The following is a 19,634-nucleotide window of genomic DNA, read 5'->3' as shown; positions in this document are numbered from 1 at the left end:
GGGTGGCATTTGAATCTCCCCTTAGTGGCCGCACAAGTGCACAGCTTACAGAGAGTGCTGCTTGTACGCCATCACACAGTGGATTGCATAGTAGAAGACATAGATTTGGTTCCTGGCTCTGCCATTGTCTGACAGCTTTGCTCTGCCCTAGTTTCCTCCTCCTGAAGAGGAACATTATCTGCCACTGGGTAGTGGTTGCAAAATGGTGCTGTAGAAGTGCAAGGTGTCCTTGGTATTCCAGCAGTAGGATCCGTCGGGCACATCCTGCAGTGACTGGCTCTGAGCGAATGCCACTGAGAAATAACAGCCAGTCTCTAAGAAGGTTTTGCACTTACATAGCTCTCACCATATGAGACTCTCTAACCATTAGGTTACACTCCCTTCTCTAAACTAAAATGAAAATCTGGGAGTCTGAACCTCCTAGGTCCCCCTGCTCTAGTATTTAGGCTCTGGTCCTTTCACAGAGCTGGAAGGAGAGCCCAGGAGACGAGATTAGATCATGTTGGTTGTACGTAAGGACCTAAGGACCCTTAATCCTTGCTCAGAACCCTTCCTCAAATTCACAGGTCCCTAAAGGATGCTGTGAACATTAGTGTGCTTACAGTAAGCAACTGAAAGCCGATTCCACTTTGTAATCAAATTGTCTGGGAAACCCAGTAAGCTGCAATCGCCCGGAGGGCAGCTTTAGCTATCCTTAAGAAGCAGGGCTAATAAAAGTCTTGTGGGGTTCTGTTAACCTCTCTTGTTATGATCAGAGCTTTGCTAATCGCAGGGTGGGAGAGGCACTTTGATCTGAAGGTTGGAGGGGAGAGTGTAGAGGCCTTTTCAAATGCAAATTTCTTACTATAGGGCTGCAGTTAACTCTGTTCTCTCTGGGTTTGCTGGGGTTTCCATGTGGATCATGGGATCCTAGCTCAGTCAGCAGCCGTATGTGTGCGGCCATGACTATTCATATACCAAACGAATAGTCACTGTCTTTCATTCTTCGGGCCAAGAGGGCGTAAGTTCCTGATGGGCTCTGCCATTTCCCCCCCCCGTGTTTCTTATTATTTTTAATACTGTGTAGCACTGGTGGAAGGGGCCAGTCTGACAATCCATGAGACTCGAGTCTCCCGGTTATCTAGAGGGCAGATACAGCTTAGGCCAGGAGATCCGAAGCACCCAAACAATTTCTCAAGCTAGGTACACTGTGTTTATTAATACGTGAGTGGCAGGAGAGATCAGAGACCAGAGTTCTGTAATCGTAGCTATGCAAACACAGATACAACATGTGAGTTTTGCACACAAAAGTTCATGATACTATATATATATTAGTCCCTGAGAGCATGTCTACACTAGGAAATTATTTCGAAATAACTTATTTTGAAATAATAACTCCTGCAACAGCGGTTTCAAAATACCATGTCCACACTACAGGGAAGCCTCGAAATTAGTCTGAGGCAGGCTCCCTTAATTTGAACGCGCTACCTCGACTTAGAACCCGAGGAAGCACTGGGGGATAACTACTTTGAATGACTCTGGGGAGTAGTTATTTCGAAATAGCAGCAGCGGAGCGTCCACACCACCGCTATTTCAAAATAACTATTTCAAAATTAGCGATATTCCTTGGGGAAAGCAGGAGTTATTATTTCTTAATAACCAACCCCTTATGTTGAAATAACAGGTTTGGTAGTGTGGATGCTCCGCTTGTTATTTCGAAATAAGGGGAGGTTTTTTTCAAAATAACTCTCTAGTGCAGACCAGGGCTAAGGTGCTACAGGACTACTTGTTTTTAAAAGTGTCAGAGGGGTAGCCGTGTGAGTCTGTAACTGAAAAAAACTTTAAAAAACAACCAATACCCCTGCAGCACCGTATTTTAAGTTGTTTTTAAAGTTACAGACTCACACAGCTACCCCTCTGAGCGTACATCTAGACTGCAGAGTTTTTCCGGAATACCAGAGGTATCCCGGAAAAACTCTGCTGTGTCCAAGGAACGTGTCTGCTCTTCTGAACATTTTTTTTTTTTACGAGGAAGAAGGGATGTTCCGAAAAAGGTTTTTTTCCCAACATTGGGCCCAGTGTAGACAGGCTAAATGTCGGAAAAGCCTCTTCCGAAAAAAGGAGCAGATAAAGATACGCAAATTGAGGTTCACAATTTGTGTATCTTTTTGCAGAAGAACTTTGTAGTCTAGGCACAGCCTGAGATAGGTACAAGATGGTTACAGGGCAGTGCCTCTGCCACCCACGACTCTGTGGGAGCCAAGCACGGCCCCCCCTGTAGGGACAGGCCACCCCACCCTAACAGGTGGTGGGCAGCCCCAGCAGGAACATGGGTGATGTCAGGCAGCTCACCGTCCCAGCCCCAGCAGTGGGGAGAGGGAGCGCAGGTGATGTGTGATCCCTGCCTTCCTCGGAGCAAGGGGAGGGTGCACCCCTGGAGGGCACGTGGCGGGTGCCCCCCCCCCCCCAGCCTCGGTGCACAGGTGGCACCTGGCCCCAGCCCTCCCAACCCCAGGAGGGCTGGTGGCATGGAGACTGGAGTGACACAATGAAGGGGGACAGGGGCTGGGGGTGGACTGTGGGCAGGGCCAGGTTGGCATTTGGGAAGGCAATGCCTTCCCCTGCTTCTTCTACCCATCGCCCATATTACAGTGTGAGAGTGTGGCTCTCCAATCCTGTGCATCTTCTGCAGTCATTTCCCCCCAGGCCGGGTGGGGGGGGGGTGGAACCTTATCACATCAGAGTGGGAGGGTCGGACGCCCAGCTCGCATGGGTGCAGCGTGATTTCCAGACTCATCCTCCGCGCAGCACACTGTGCATGTCCCACCAGCACATCCGCACGGCGGCTAACACCCCCGCGTGGAAGAGAACTCGAGCCTAGGGGCAGAGAGGAGTAGCTCTCCACGGCCCTTTGGACTACAGTGGGTTGGGCTGAGAAGGCCAGTAAGGGAGCAATTGTTGCTTCATGGGATGGTGATTTGTCTGAGGCGGGACACCGTCCCACTGGGGAGTGGACTCGCTAGAGATTGTGACATACAGCAAACCCAAACATGGGTCCTGCATCCATTAGTGTCCATTCCACTACCCCCCGCCCCAATTCGCATGGATGACCCTGCAATCCATAGCTGGGCAAGTTTCAGAAGTGTAGCTGTTTCAGCAAAAACAAGAAGCCATGGGGCACCTTAAAGTCTAAGGCCTTGTCTATACTGAACAAAATGCCATTGCTGTGATCAACCTTCTGGAGTTTGATTTAGCGAGTCTACTTAAGACTCGCTAAATCAAACTCCAAGAGCACCCCTGCTTTTCCAGGGAGTAAGGGAAGCTAACGGGAGTGTTTATTCCCATCAGCCTCCTGCTGTAGGGATACCACCAAGCCGACTCCAGCTGTGTATTCTACATAGCTGGATTTGTGTACCTTAAGCTGAGCCTAGCATAGGCCTGGCCTAACAAATGTGTTTGAGCATAAGCTTTTGTGGGCTGGAGCTCACTTTGTCAGATGGATGTGTAATGCAGACAGGTGGAACCACACCTGGGACCTCTGGAGCTAAGTGCATGAGCCGCTACTGCTTGAGCTAAGAGCTTTCAGTTAAAGCAGCGTGCACTCTTTCTTTCTCTCTGTATGTGGGCTAAGTGTCACTATGTCGAACATACACCACACCCAGCAGGTGTGTGGGTTACACATGCTCCCGCCCACGAGAGCTTGTGCCTAAATACATTTGTTAGCCTTTGAGGTGCCACAGGACTCCTCATTGTTTTTACAGCTGGTCGGAAATTTTCCACTGAAACCTTTTTTTGACAGAAGATGACAAAATGGACATTTTTGCAACAACAACAAGAAAGGTCAGGTTTTTCTTGAAAAATTTGGAGAGTTGGGCTTTTCATCCCAAACCCCAAAATTTTTAAATAAAACATCAACAATAGAAAATGCAATTTGTTTGCATTTCATTTGTTTGTGGGAGGAAAAACAAGTCATTTGTCTCCTGCAATTTCTTTTTGAAAACATCAGAGTGAAGTTGGAAGGCAGGTTTGCTAGCATCAGACACACTCCTGGGAATTCCTGTTTGCCATCATGGCCCGATTAACATTTTGTGGGCCTGGTGCCAAATCTATTCTCAGCCACTACCGAGTGTCGGCCTGGTATGGCGGTGTTATAGTGATTCTCAGAGGCATTTTTCATTTTGATCACACACTTCTGCAAGGTTGTATGAACTGCTATACACAGTTTCCTCAGCCCCGAGGTTTTTCTCATTGACATGTACACTCACCTGGGTTTACCAGTGTCTGCAGTGAGCAGAAATTTCATAGTGATCACATTTATCTCCTTCCATACCCAGACATGCTATACCCATGTCTCCCAGGCCACCCTATTTCATCAGTCACTGTATGTGGTCCAGGTCTCAGCTCAATAAAGTTCCACAGTACGCAACTATCTTATCCTTTTGGACAAATCCCTACCCCAGGAAAGTGGAACAATTTTCAGTTTGTGTGATTGGAGGATCCATAGTGTATGACTGTCCCACATAATGAGGCAAAGTTGAGGTGCTTTTGTTAGTTTTTTGTTCCACTCTGTGCGGAAATCACCAGTGCATTGTTACTGTCTTCTTTTTAAAAGAAAAAAACCCCCTCTAAAAACCCCACAAAGCCTGGTAATGGCGGTTGAAAATCGAAACTCCAGTCCCAGTTAGCACTGTGACGATGCCAGCTCAATTTTATCCTACTTTTTCTACAACAGATTAGTGTGGATCAGTATTTGATTCTGGAGAAATAGGTACAACAGCAGCCCAAATTAACCTGGAGCGCTCCTGTTCCAATCTGGAAACAGGTGCTAGGGCCCCTGTCTGAGCTTAGATAAATCTGGAAAGGAAAATCCCATTTCTGCTTCCGTGGCTGTGGAAACAGAGTGAAATTCTCCTGCATGCCTGGTATTAGTACCTAAAGCTGCTCAGGCCCTCTAGTACTGCCTTCCATCTCCTGGTAGGGGTCCACCCACTTCCCTTGCTAGACTTCAGACAGAGGTGCATTGCTCACTCAGTCCATTCAATTCCTTTCTTGGGGGCAGCAAACCAACGTCACTAGCACCCCTAGTCCAGTCTGGGGAAGGCGAGATCTGGGCCAAAGCCACCTACTCCCTGTGTGCACACATTCCCCATTCATAGCAGCAGCTCCTTCTAGCAGCCTGCCCTCCATTCACAGCAAGCTGCTGTTGTGCATGGCTCACAGCTTTCTCCCTCTCTCCCCCGCCCTTTCCTGTTGGGAGCAGCCAAGGGAACACTGGGAAATGTAGTCCTTTCCCTACTCCAGGGAAAGTTCTCTAGCCAGGGAGTTGGCCAAGGAACTACAGCTCCCCGGATACCTTGGGCTCCCCATTATGCCCTTCTAAGTTTGGACTGGGTGTCAGGGAACAACTGGCCCAGTAGTAAATCCACCACGGTTTGCCTTAGAATCCACACCAGTATTGTATGGACACAGCCATCATGAAAGCTCATTGTGAGTCTTCAGCACTGGCCCAAGGGTTTTTGGCGCCCTGGGCAAACTATGACTTTGGCGCCTCCCTCCCCACATTCAATATAGAGAAAACTGAGAAGTCTAGAATGTGAAGTGGCATTTGTTCACATGAGCAGTTAGGTGTTTGGAAATCAGGGCTTTGTTGTTACTTTAACTGTAAGAGACGACAGTGACAACACAATCTTACTCTTGCAAGTGCATGTGATGCTCCATTCACAGTCTTGTTAACGCCTCTGACCAGAGGTTTCAAGTCTAACATGGTACAGATTTTTCATGGGCACAGCGGCTTCAGGATCACAGCTCGTAACGCAACAGAACTGCTGTGGCATCTTGCTGACTTGGCTTCACTAAGCTGCAAGCCACACTGAGGGTATGTCTAGACCCGTGGTCCCCAACACGGTCCCCAACACGGCATTTGAATGCGCCCGCCAGGTGCTCGGGGCTGGCCTGGCCCTAAGCACATGGCGCATGGGCGCTTGCGGGGGGGGCGTACTTGGCGGGGGGGAGCGCCGGCCCCGGGCGCGCGGCGCTCGGCGGGGGGGGGGCCCCGGGCGCGCGGCGCTTGAGGGTGGGGGCCCCGCCCCCGGGCGCGCACGTGTCCCCGCCCCCTGGCGCCCGGCGGGCGAACGGCCACGCCCCCTGGCGCCCGACAACCTGAAAAGGTTGGGGACCACTGGTCTAGACTACATGGCTCCGTCACTAGACCTAGGAAAATGAAGTAGCAATTTAAATAATTGCCACTTCATTTACCTCAAAATGGCCGCCGCGCTGTGCCCATCAGCTGTTTGGCAGCACAGCGGTGCAGTCTGGACACACCGCGGTCGACAAGGGAAGCCTTTTTCGACTGCTCCAGTATGCCTCGTGAAATGCGACACATTTTAACGTATGGGCGTGCCCAGCCATGCTTCACAATGGGGAATAAATAATAGAGCTCAGCTTCTGACATGGCAACGACACACGAGTACCATATTTGATATGTTCGTTTATGAGGGAAAACATACTCATATATTTTTAAACAGAGAAAAATATTCACTTCCGTTTCATTTGGCGCCCCTAGTAGCTAGGGTTGCCAGGTGTCCGGTATTGAACTGGACAGTTCAGTATTTTGACTTAGTGTCCAGTAAACCAATTGAGAAAATATCCGACAGAAGCTTGCTTGGGACATACAGCAATTAAAGGGGCCACGACCGCATTTCGGCCCAACCTCGGACCCTTCGCCTTCCTCCCGCAAGGACTCCCTGGTTACTCCCTGGCACTTGTTTTTTTTGGTTTTTTTTTTCTCGACAAATTTCCCCCAGTGTTTTTTGTTTTTGCTCAACAAATTTTTATCACATTTTTGCCCAGTATTTTTTTTTTAAACCATCTGGCAACCCTAGCCTGGCGCCCTAAGGACCACCTATATAGTCAGGCTGGCCCTGTGAGTTGTCCAAGCAGGGAGCAGGCAAAAGACCGATTGGAGGTTCGAAGAGTCACATACAGATGGCCAGTGATACATCCTTTCAGTGAGGAAAGAATTAATACTGGGAACTCACCACCTATGTCCAGGGCGGAGCGTGTTCTGTCATGCAACGAGTCTTCACATCCATTAGCCCAGCCAGGTGCGTTACTGAGCCAGTCTCGGGCTGTTCCCGCCTGGCTGCCTGCGTTGCTGGATTTAGGCAGCACTCGCCCCCCCCACCGCTGGATTTGGGCAGCACTCGCCCCCCCTCACCTTCAGGCCTTTTTTGGCTCCAGCAGCCTCCCTGTGAGTGGGGCTTCCCCTCTTGCAGCCAGTGACAGGTGGAGAAGGAAAGCGGCTGGGGAAAGACCCACTGTCCGGTGGGAGGCAGGGTGGTGCTGTGGAGGGAGTCCGGGGCTGCAACTGATCCCCTCCCCCTCCACCATGGCCTTTTCCCTCCCCTTTCCCTCCTCCCCCGCACTGCTCACTTCTGGGGCCACTTCCTCAGTGGATCTCCCATCCTCCGGGGCTGCCTGCCCCTGCCCCCTCCTGCCCCTCTCCCATCCTCCGGGGCTGCCTGCCCCCAGTGAGGCCTCCCCAGTGGCTGTCTGAGGGAAGGTGGCAAAAGGAGAGCGAGGCGCTCCAGCCCTTGTTCAGAAGCAGAGCTGAGGCAGGTCTCTCTTCAGCTTTCCGGCCTCTGCATCCCAGCGAGTCCCCGTCCTGCAGCCAGGACGAAGCCACAGGCCTGGGCCTGCACGCCACGGCCAGCCCCAAGCATCCAGAAACAACAAGCCAGGCCTCCCCGGAATCACACGGTTGGCTGAAAAATCTGGAGAGGATGTTCAAATGTGTTTGGCTTCTTTTTGGTTGCCTGCTGCTTCGGGAATCCTGGTGTCTGTTTTTTCTCCACAACCACAAAGGCCTGAAATTTCGAAAGAAAGAAAGAAAGAAAGAAAGAAAGAAAGAAAGAAAGAAAGAAAGAAAGAAAGAAAGAAAGAAAGAAAGAAAGAAAGAAAGAAAGAAAGAAAGAAAGGCTATGTCTACACTACAATGTAAAGTCAGAAAAAGGTACACAAATTGCAAATCGCGATTTGCATATCTTTTTTCGCTTCTCTTTTGGAAGAGGCTTTTCTGACATTTGACCCATCTACACGGGGCCAAATGTTGGGGAAAAAAACCCTTTTTCAGAACATCCCTTCTTCCTCATAGAACGAGGTTTACAGGGATGCTGAAAAATGCGTCTGCTTTTCCGAATTTTTTTTCGGAAAAGCAGACACATTCCTTGGACACGGCAGAGTTTTTCCGGGATTCCTCTGGTATCCCAGAAAAGCTGCAGAGAAGCATATTGGCCTTCTAGCCAGAGATGGATCTGATACTCAAAGCAGTAGCTGCCGATGACCACCATATTATGTGAAATATCTTCCCATGAAACCATTACAGGTATCAACATTGTTGCCTCGTCCCTCATAATCCATGGAGAGAAAAAGGTGCAGGATTTTTTTTTTAATTCATTGTTTCCTGCAGGTACTTTGCTCATCTTTGAGCTGAAACCCTCCAAACTCATTTCACATGGACTTTCATAACTCTTGAGCCCAGATCTTTAAAAGCTTTCAGGCACGGATGCATTCCACATTGTGAGGCCTAACTGTTTTAAGAGACTAAATTTCTTTTTCAAAAGAGATTGAGGCACATAGAAGCTAGAATTCCACCACAGCAATGCCCTAAATACCTTTAAAAATCTGCTCCTTGCTCACTGCTGACCAAGGCTGAACCAGCGACCTAGAAATGAAAGACACTATCGCCTAAGGTAGCTTCCATCTACCAACTGAAAAAGTTCCTAACTGTCAGGGGAGTCAAACACTGGAATAAATCGCCCAGGGAGGTTGTGGAATCCCCATCTCTGCAGATATTTATGAGTAGATTAGATAAATGTCTATCAGGGATGGTCTAGACAGTATTTGGTCCTGCCATGAAGGAGGGGACTGGACTCAATGACCTCTCAAGGTCCCTTCCAGTCCTAGTATTTTATGATTGTATAACTGGGGCTATGTCTAGACTGCAGGCTTCTTTTGGAAGAAACTTTTCCAGAAAAGATCTTCCAAAACAACTTCTTCTGAAAGAGAGCGTCTACACAACAAAAGCGCATGGAAAAAGCGATCTGCTTTTTCGAAAGATAGCGTCCACACCGAATGGACGCTATCTTGCATTTAAGCTGTGATTACTATGGGCAGAGTGGCCACCAGGGCACCTGTGCTTTTTCCTCTTTCCCCTTTTTTCGAAAGAACTCCCTCTTCCCCGTCCACACATGCCTTTTTCTGAAAGAGCTCTTTCGGAAAAAGGCTTCTTCCTGGTAGAATGAGGGTTACCAGTGTCAGAAAAAAACCTCTGATCTTTCAATTGTTTTTAGAAAGAACACAATTGCAGTGTGGACATAAGTGATTTTTTTTTGAAAAAATGACCTTTTTTCCGAAAAAAACCTCTGCAGTGTAGACATACCCTGAATTACCACAATGAGCCAAAGTGACCCTGGTGTGAATCAGCGCCTGCCCTCCCCTCCCCCTGGTTCCCAGCCTCCCCACCCCAGCCTCCATGCTTACCTGTTTCCGCAAGGTTGCTGGCGCAAAATGGCTGCCAGCAAAAAGACCAAGGGGAAGCAATGACTCCCCTGGGTCTTAGTGCTCAACCCCTCTCCTGTTCCTATCCCTGGACTCACTCTTAAAGGGGACATGCTGTTTTAATACTGTTTTGTTTTATTTTATTTTATTGGTTAATAAGTCTTGGAGTCCTTTTTTTTTTTTTTTTTGCTCAACAACTTTGGTCTCCCCACCTTTTTTTTCCTTCAACAGAATTTTTCCCGGTGTTTTTTTTTTTGGGTGGGGGGCAGGCGGGTGTTCCGTATTTTTATTTCAACCATCTGGCAATTATATGGTACAATTGAGAAAGGCGGCCATTGTCAGCACTAGTGGGCTGAGACACTTTTGGTATTTTTATGTCTGATTTTGTAAGCAAGTAGTTTTTAAGTGAGGTGAAATGTGGGGGTACACAAGACAAATTGGACTCCTGAAAGGGGTACAATCATCTAGAATGGTTGAGAGCCACTACAATAATTTGCACCAGTTGAGGAGCTGGATTTTTAATCACTCATTAGTTCCCTCTGGTGTAAATGCAACACTCTGGTATTAGAGTGATAAGGTAGGTGAAGTAAAATTTTATTGCACCCTCTTCTGGTGGTGGAAGGTACAAACATCTGAGCTACATGGAGCTCTTCTTCAGATTGGGGGAAGGAAGCAGAAGAGCTTAGAGGGAAAGAAGCAGACTCCTTCCAATCATACTAACCTCATTGTTTCTGCTTGATTTCAAGAGATGCGAGTTGTGTCCCCACAAAGACGGAGCCCTGAAACGGACCGACAATGGAGGTAAATGCCCCTGCATAGAGCAGCCAGCTTGCTTTCTCATGGCATTGTCTGCTGGGGTCATGACAGCAGCTATTCCAGATGCAAATTAACAGGTGCTGGATGCAGTTTAGGTTGTCTTCCAGTGGACAATGCCGAATGCGCCAGAGGAAGAAGTAACGTCTCCCCTGCCATACACATATGTACCGAAAAATGCAACATTATTCTCTGGCAAAATTCCTTCCTGACCCACAGCTGGTATTCTATTTTATACCCTGAAGAATGGGGGTGGCCATTGTAATTTTCACCTGAACTAATGTCACTGCAGATGCTGCTATTGTTCCTATAAATACATAACTTACTAAACTATTTGCTTCAATCTTATGCTGTCGCAGCGAGTTACAAAGTTTAATTGTGCAAGGGAGTTGATTTTCTGAGAGAGCTATTCAATCCTTGTTCTCTCTGGTAAGACTTCCAGCAAAGGAGCCTGTTAGCAGGAAGGCAGCATGGCCTAGTGGATAAGGAAGAGGTTCTGTTCCTAGTTTTGTCACTGGGTTGCTGGGTGACCTTGGATAAATCACGTCACCTTCTGGTAACTTAGTTTTTCCCCTTCTATAAAATAGGAGAAATGCTTCTGCTTTGGGAAAACGAGCTAGTTGTTACTATTGTCATCGCTAGTGGCAGTTGTGATGATGGTTCAGCATAGAATTATAAAACTGGAAGGGACCAGTCACCTACACTCATGGCAGGACCAAGCACCATTCTAGACTATCCCTGGCATGTGTTTCTCTAACCTGCTCTTAAAAATCATCTACAACCTCTCTAGGGGTATGTCTACACTACCCCGCTAGTTCGAACTAGCGGGGTAATGTATGCATACCGCACTTGCAAATGAAGCCCGGGATTTGAATTTCCCGGGCTTCATTTGCATAAGCGGGGAGCCGCCATTTTTAAAACCCCGCTGGTTCGAACCCCGTGCAGCGCGGCTACACGGGGCTCGAACTAGGTAGTTCGGACTAGGATTCCTATTCCGAACTACTGGTACACCTCGAGGCCTATTCCGAACTACCTAGTTCGAGGCCCGTGTAGCCGCGCTGCACGGGGTTCAAACCAGCGGGGTTTTAAAAATGGCGGCTCCCCGCTTATGCAAATGAAGCCCAGGAAATTCAAATCCCAGGCTTCATTTGCAAGTGCGGTATGCCTACATTACCCTCCTAGTTCGAACTAGGAGGGTAGTGTAGACATACCCTGAGTCTTCTCCTTTCCAGAATAAATAAACCCAATCCTTTCAATTTTCCCTCATAGTTCATGTTTTCTAGAACTTGAATGATTTTTGTTGCTCTTCTCTGGACCTTCTCCAATTTGTACACATCTTTCCTGAAATTTGTTATCCAGAACTGGACACAATACTCCGATTGAGGCCTAACCAGTGCAGCGTAAAGCGGAAGTATCACTTCTCTTGTCTTGCTCACAGCACTCCTACAAATACAGCCCAGAATGATGTTTGGTTTTTTTGCAACAGTGTCATACTGTTGACTCCTGTTTCGCTTGTGGTCCGTTATGGCCTCTAGATCCATTTGCTCTTGTTCACTGGGAACTGGACTGAGATCCTGCGACTCATTGCACGGAGACAACTGAAGAGACCTCAGATGGCAGCAGTTACTAATGAACAGATGTGGAAGGTTTAGATTTTTATCGGTAAATCTCAATTTCACCATACACCATGACAAATATTTCCATTGGTAATTGAAACGGCAAAATGAGAACAGTGCTCCTTGAGAACTTCTTAGACTTTCATTTGGGGATATTTGCTTGGTATATTTTGATGAGATGTTGACGATTTTTGTGTTAATAATTAAGCTTTCAGTTTGTGAATCTCAATGCTTACTGTCGTTAAATGATTATTGTCTGACCCCCCCCCCCCCCATGTCCCACGCCTATGAAAATTTAAGTGGACAACAATAGAAAATAACTGCTCAAAAATAAAAATAGATATTAGTCACTGAAGTTATAAAATATAAAAAGCCATGTTTGCCAAAGCCTACTAATGACCTAGACGATATCTGAGCCGGGCAGGTAGACCAGAAAGACGTGAGTCGTTTTTAAGGTGAAATGTTCTCATTTTGGATGAGCGGCCCCTGCTGGCTGGAAAGCAAAGCGTGGTGCTAATCCGCAAGAGAGACACGAAAGTTCTCCAGTCTGGAAGGAGTAGGCAGAGGGGACTTGAGTGTTCCTCTGGAACATGGCACCCCCTGCTGGCTGGCCTCTGAACTGGTGCTAGCAGAGGCCCCCAAAGAAATTAATTGCTCCGTTTTCTGGGTTGCAGTGGCCATGAGATATGCAGGGCTGAGACAGACAAGGGAGTGGGCAGGGCTGATGGTGGGAAGAGAGGGGAAAAAGCTGCCTAGTCTTCCCATGCAGGCACCTGGCCGAGTGGTCAGTGTCTGTCCCAGAGCTGGCTTGTCCAAAACATGAGGAGGGTGATAATAGCCCTGAGGCAGCTGGTCCAGAGCAGGCTGGTTGAGCGATGTCTGCGTCCCTGGATGCAGAGCAGGCCAGATAGGATGGGACACCCTACAGGTCAGCCAGTTCTTCACAGGCCTCAGAATGGGACAGGAAAGGAAGCAACGGGAGCTGCCCTACACCCCAACCTCTGCTGCCTTGAAGCACGGTGGAGCGTGGTCTCCAGGCCCGCCGCTTGCAGCCGCCCATGTCATCGGCTCTGCCGAGTGACGGTGGTGTCAGCAAAGCTGATTATTTTCCGGCAGTGCTGGGGTGCCTGCTCCTGGGTCGCACCAAAGCCTGGAAGAGTCAGAGCAAGCCGGGAGAGCTTTTCTTTGATGTCTTCCCCGTTCAGGGCAGGAACTCCTGCATTCTCTGGAGCTGCGGAGAAGGGACCTTAAAGGCGCTGGGACCACCAGCTAGAGCCAGTTACACGACAGCTGCCTCGCCACATGGCTAAGGGAACAACTGCAAGACAGGGATGGGCCCACTTGCGTGGGCCCTGACTTTGGCTGGGTGGGCAAGAATGGGGGGGAGTGGGACAGGAGGGTTGGGGCCCCCTCACCCTGCTCCCCAGCCTCCGCTCTCCATCCTAGAGTGCCAGGGTGCAGCAGGGCAAGCCCCAAGCCCTGCTCCCTGGCTCGGAGCGTGGGTCAAAGTGGGGCAAGCCCCAACCTCCCGCTCCTTGCCCCAGAGTGTGGGTCACAGCAAGACACATCCTGACAGGGGCAGGCCTGGCTGTAATGTGGCTGGGCCATGGCTCACTTGGGACCACCTGTGGCTACGCCCCGGCTGCAAACGGCAAAGCATCACGCTGGGCGATTGTAGTGTAATAACATGACAGTCATCCTCCACCAGTGTTACGATGTGGTTTGGCCTGTGCAGACAGCACTAGGAGTGTACCACCCTGTCACTGGAGAGCACGACAGTCCCCTGCTAACAGGGCTAGAAGATGCTTCTGTAACTACGGAGTCTGGTCCCTTCTACATGGGCTAGACCGAGCGATGTGCTACCAAAATTCCTCCCAGCGTGGTAACTGGCTGGATAACCATTCCCAGAGAGGAGTTATCAATGGTTCACAGTCATGCTGGAAGGGCATAACGCGGGGTCCGTTTGGGGACCGATTCTGTTCAATAACTTCCACAACGATTTAGATAATAGCATAGAGAAAATGCTTATTAAGTCTGCGGATGATACCGAGCTGGGAGGGGCTGCAAGTGCTTTGGAGGGCAGGGTCATAATTCAAACTGATCGGGACAAAGCGGAGAAATGGCCTGAGGTAAACAGAAGGAAATTCAACGAGGACAACTTAGGGAGGAGCAATCCGACTGTCTAGGAAGCAGTGTTGTCTTCAAGTTGTCATTGTCAAGTCCAAGTCGAGTCTCAAGTCACTACAGTTCACATCTCAAGTCGAGTCTCGAGTCCCTAAAGTCACTTTCGAGTCAAGTTCCAAGTCGATTCTCAAGTCTTAATTTTAAAACTGTCAAGTCACTTTTGTATAAGCCATCAATATCGGCATTTTTGGACCATTTTTTCACCAAGTCGATTTAATAAAATTAGCAAGTCTCAAGTCGAGTCTCAAGTCACAAACAATGAACCCGAGTCAAGTCTCAAGTTGAGTCAACTAGGCAACTTAAGTCAACAACTCTGCTAGGAAGGAGCACTGCAGAAAGGGATCTAGGGGTCCTTGTGGACCACACGCTAAATGCAGAAATTGATGCTGCTGCAGAAAAAACAAACGTGATTCTGGGCTGCACGAACAGGAGGGTTGTGAGCAAGACACAAGAAGCAATTCTTCCGCTCTGCTCTGCATCGATTAGGCCTCCGATGGAGATTTTGCTTCTGCTTCTGATTTCACAGGGAATCAGAACTTAACAACGAAGCCACGGGGTGGGAAGGCTGCTGAAATGGAGAGGGACTTAATAATATGGAGATATACAGTCTCCTAGAGCTGGAAGGGACCTTGAGAGGTCATTGAGTCCAGTCCCCTGCCCTCACAGCAAGACCAAGCACCCTCCCTGACAGATTTGCCCTAGGTGGCCCTCTCAAGGACTGAGCTCATAAGACTGGCTTTAGGAGGCCAATGCTCAATCCACTGAGCTATCCCTCCCTCCGAGCTTAGCCCCACACCATCTTATAGCAAGCGGCCCTTCCAGTTCTGGCTCCTCTGTAACATTCTGGGCTTTAGCTCTCGGTGGGTCGTCTGCGAGGAGGAGTGGACGTTGTAAACCCGCTGTCTTCGAGGAATCGCTGCCCCTTACATGAACCGCGAAGGCGCGCTCTCGCCATCTGGCTGTCTGCAGAGGGCGGCGATCCGTCGCTCTTCATGTTCACTGCGGGCGGGACAAGAAGGAATCCGCTTCATTTGCGCCGATATGCGGGCAAACCGTCTAGGGAGAGTGAAGCACTTGGCCCCCGAGTGCGGCAGAGGAATCCCACCCCGGAGGTGTTTAAGGACAGGCTGGGCTGCCCCTTGCTAGAGATGGTCGAGGTCTACGTCAGCGTGTGGGGACAGACAAGAGAGCCTCTTGAGGGACCTTCCAATTCTTGCGCTTCCTTCCTTCCTCTCTCCCTCCCTCCCTCCCTTCCTTCCTTCTTTCCTTCCTTCCTTCCTTTCTCCCTCCCTCCCTCCCTCTTTCTTTCTTTCTTTCTTTCTTTCTTTCTTTCTTTCTTTCTTTCTTTCTTTCTTTCTTTCTTTCTTTCACCCACTAATCATGACCAGGGTCATCCCTAGGGCTGTGTCCAGACTCAGGGGTTTTTTCGAAAAAACGTCACCTGCGTCTAGACTGCAGCCACGTTCTTTCGAAATTAAATCGAAAGAATGCGGCTTTTCTTTCGACGGCGGTAAACCTAATTCCACGAGGAAGAACGCCTTTTTTTGAAAGTGCTCTTTCGAAAAAAGGCGTTCTTGAAAGCAAACAGGGCTTTTTAGAAAGAGAGCATCCAGACTCTCTTGCTGCTTTCTTTCGAAAAAGCGGCTTGCTTTTTCGAAAGTTCCGTGTGCAGTCTAGACGCTCTCTTTCGAAAGAGGCTTGCAGTCTAGACATAGCCTGGGGGGGCTCAGGGCCTGAGTCAACACCTCCAAGTGCCCTGGGTACAGGGCCCCCTCTTCGCAGGCCCTGCCCCCACCCTGCCCCTGCCCAATCCCTTCTCACCAAGCCAGACTCCTGCTTTGCCCCCACCATACCCCTTCCACCAAGATTGCCCGCCCCCTGGCTGAAGCCCTCTCCCCCGAGCAATGCAAGCAGGGGAATTATGGGGGCAGGCTGGTGAGGGGCGGCAGCAGGGGTCGCCCCTCCCCACGCACAGCGGCAGCGCCTGCTCCGCTCTAGCTCTGCACCTACTTCCAGCTGTCTGCACCTCGCTTCTCCATGGCGGCAGGAAGCAGAGTGCCTGGGGTGGCCCGAACCCCCTTCCCCGCCCAGGTAATCCTCCAGGCCCCCCCGGAACCTGCCCATAGGACGGTTGAGGTGGCCGCCGCAGGGCCCCCCAAAGCGCAGGATTTGGGGTGGCCGCCCCGAACCGTCGTATGGCCAAGGCGGCTCTGATCACCATGGCAGGATCTGAGCTCCCTCCCCAGGCCTCTGGCCTCGCCTGGGCGCCCCGTGTGACGTTCTCTCTCCCCTTTGCCCCCCTCAGGCTGGGCCCACGTCGTCTGTGCACTGTACATCCCCGAGGTGCAGTTCGCCAACGTGCTGACCATGGAGCCGATAGTCCTGCAGTACGTCCCACACGACCGTTTCAGCAAGGTGAGGGGAGAGCTGCGGGCCGGACGTGAGGAGGGAAATTCAGGGGGCAGCGGGGAGATTAAACAACCGAATTTGTTCTGAAATGGAACGCGAGGCGTTTATGGACAGGGTCATGTGACAGCAGCCCCCCCACCTCCCACGCTTGGAGCATAGCTCTTTGTGGCCTGGCATGACCCCGGTGCTTAATTTGTGCCAGGCTCCCAGCCCCTTTTCTGTTACAAATGAAGCACTGTGTGGCCCGGCCGGCCTTCGGCTCTCTCTCCCGCTCGGCCTCATGCAGGGATTTGCTTGTAGACGTGGGGACTTTGACCAAGATTCCCGCCCACTGCCCCCCCCCCCTCCCCACCTTCGCCTGCCCTCCGAGGATGATCTGTTAACTCTTGCGCAGAGTGCAAACTGCTGAGCCCCTCAGCCCCGCCCTTCTTCTGGGAGCTAATTCGCACTGGTCTCCTCCTGAATTCAGGAGTCCTCCAGGCTCTGCCTGCGCTTGTGTGCGCCCAGCCAGGGAGACCTCTACCTCCTCCTATCTCCAGCTGCTTCTCTGCGGGGGAACCTCTTTTCTCTAGGCCTCCACAGGCCGAATCCGGCTCACCAAGCGGGTTGATCTGCCGCTCCCCCGTCCCCAGGCCAATGACGGCTCAGGGGTGGGGGAGTGCACAAAGCTTCCTTCCACCCTGGGAAAAGCACGCGGCGCTTTGAAGTGCTGGGTGCTCCTTGCAGGGTAGGGGTGGGGGAGAGGAGGCTTCGTGTGCTTCCCCTGCCCCCTGGCCAATCAGGGCCTGGGGGCGGGGCATTATGTGAAGCCTCTTCCCACCCTGCCAGGGACATGGGTGCCTAGTGGGAATAGCGTTGCCAGGTGTCCGGTTTTCTACCAGACAGTCCGGTATTTGCACTCTCTGTCCGGTAGAAAAATTCAGAAAATACCAGACGTGTGCAATGTGCAGTGTCGGTATTTTCTGAATTTCCGGCTGGGCACTGGACGGAAGCCTGGCGGGGGCGGGGGAGTGACTGGGAGGCAGGGCTGCGATTGGCGCTGGGAGCCCGGTGGTCGCGTGCAAAAGCCGGGCGGGGCGGGGGCAGTGGCCGGGATTCCCAGCCGCTCCCCCCGCCGGCTTCTGCAAACGACCAGAGGCTCCCAGCACCAATCGCGGCCCCACTTCCCAGCTGGGAGATTCTGGTTGTGTGCAGAAGCCCGACGGGGGGAGCAGCTCCCAGCCACTCCCCCCGCCCCTGCCCGACTTCTACTAGCAACTAGAAGGAGTGTATGCCGGGGGTGCAGCCTGTTGGACTCCGTCTGCGGCCAGTGGCTGCATCCCCCCCGCCAGCTCTGCTTCCCGCCCCCCTGCCTCCAGCTCCCCCACCTCCTGTCCAGCTCCCCCAGCCCCATATCCCCCCCGCTCTGCTTCCCACCCCCCCTTCTTCCCGGCCAGCCCCGAGGCCCCCGAACCCATCCCCCTGCCAGTCCTGCCTCCCGCCCCCCTTCCTCCCAGCCAGCCCGGCCCCCTCCCGGCTGGTCCCTCCCCCGCCCGCCCACAATCAAGTGTGTCCGGTATTTTGGGGGGGGTCTACCTGGTAACTTTAAGTGGGAAGCGGGGGCAAAGGGGCTCCACCCCCCAGATCAATTATGGTCTGGGGGCGGGGAAGCCCAGAAGCATACTGGCCCCGCCCCTTCCAGATTAGGCTCGCCCCTTCCGGCCCAGCCCAATTTTTGAAGTGGCCCCTGCCCAAAAATTATTGCCCACCCCTGCTCTAGGAGCACCCTCTGGCCGCTGAGTCGGCAGCCTTTTCTCAGGTGCTAGGGGCTTGTTCGTTCGTTAGCTGCCAACCAGCTGCCTAGCCAATTAGTTACTGATGGGGAAGGGGAGGGCTGTGCTGGGCTCTCTCTCCTTAAAGAAGCCCCTTCCTAGATAGTCTGGGCCTTGACTCCTTTGGTAGGGACCAGCCACCCTGTGACGTATGTGACCGCTTACCCAAGGACTGATGCTCCGGTGATCAACTTTCCGGGGTTCGATTTAGGAGGTCTAGTAAAGACCCGCTAAATCGAATGCTGAGGGCACCCCCTCCCATCGACCACAGTACTCCTCGCCGTTGTGAGAAATGAGGAACCTTTTTTCTGTCGACCTCCTGCTGTGGGGCTGCCCCAGAAAATCGATGCAAGGTACGTCGACTCCAGCCACTTAGCGCACGGAGCTGGAGCTGGAGTTGCGTCTCTTGCCTTGATTTCCTCCGCCAGTGTAGGCCTGGTCCTTGGAGCGGGCATTATGAGGCAGGAGGTGTCTCTCAGCCCTTTCTCCCTTTTTCTCCAGATGCCCCCACCTCCGTGCGGCCTTGCTGGGCCGTGTCTTATTCTCTGCGTTTCCTATCCGCTTCGGGCTCAGTCCCACGTATTTTATTCCCTTTGAAAGCCCTGCCAATAAAGTGACGTCTCAGGGTGAGACGGGACCGCAAGGGGCAGCCAGTTTAACCCCCGGCCAAGGCAGGATATGTTGTGGCTAAACCGCTCATCCACGGCAGCCGGCTCCCCAGCCTCCTTTGGAAAGCCTCCAGGGACGGAGTCTGCCCCGGCCTCCCTCCTCAGCCGTTCCCGTATCCTGCTGCTCTTACCATTAGGGAGTTTGGTCTGAATCTGCCATGCGGCCGTTTGAACCCACTGCCTCTTGCCCTGCCCACTGTGGCTGTTCTTGCACGTTACCCTGATGCCTTCCATTGTTGTCACCGCTTAGCCTCCGGCTGTGCTTTTGCAACCCCGTTACCGTCCCCCGGCCCTAGCCCAGGCAACCCGTCTCGGTGGGTGTGCAACACCTGATACTCTAGTGTGAGCCGCTTGTGATTTGTGGGGGAGGAAAAGTCTGACTGGGATTAGCACGAGTGGGAGGTTGAAAGCCTGGCTTGGCGAGGCAAGCCCTAGCCCCGCCCCTTCTGCAAAAGGCCCCGCCCCTTCTGCCCAAAGCCCCGCCTCTTCCATGCCCACCAGAGCCCAGCCCCCTTCTGGTCACTGGCCCCTGCCCTGCGCCCCCAGTCCCTTCCAATATGGCTGCAGGACCCCCATGCCCAAGGCTAGCATATCTC

At 51.6% G+C, this 19,634-nt stretch overlaps 1 protein-coding gene across 3 annotated transcripts in view; it reads left to right on the top strand.

Annotated features, from left to right (window-relative positions):
• Positions 1–19,634, top strand: part of MLLT6 (MLLT6, PHD finger containing) — a 101,118-nt gene that overhangs the window by 8,213 nt on the left and 73,271 nt on the right. For all 3 annotated transcript variants that reach the window (XM_075911431.1, XM_075911432.1, XM_075911430.1), the window contains exons 3-4: positions 10,284–10,338; positions 16,456–16,565. In XM_075911431.1, the coding sequence (XP_075767546.1) occupies positions 10,284–10,338; positions 16,456–16,565 (165 nt within the window). The remainder of the gene's footprint in view (positions 1–10,283; positions 10,339–16,455; positions 16,566–19,634) is intronic.

This window comes from Pelodiscus sinensis, chromosome 29 (genome assembly GCF_049634645.1).
Source record: "Pelodiscus sinensis isolate JC-2024 chromosome 29, ASM4963464v1, whole genome shotgun sequence".
NCBI lineage: Eukaryota > Metazoa > Chordata > Testudines > Trionychidae > Pelodiscus > Pelodiscus sinensis.
Note: the sequence above shows the minus strand (reverse complement) of the source record. Positions and strands in the feature narration are given on the sequence as shown.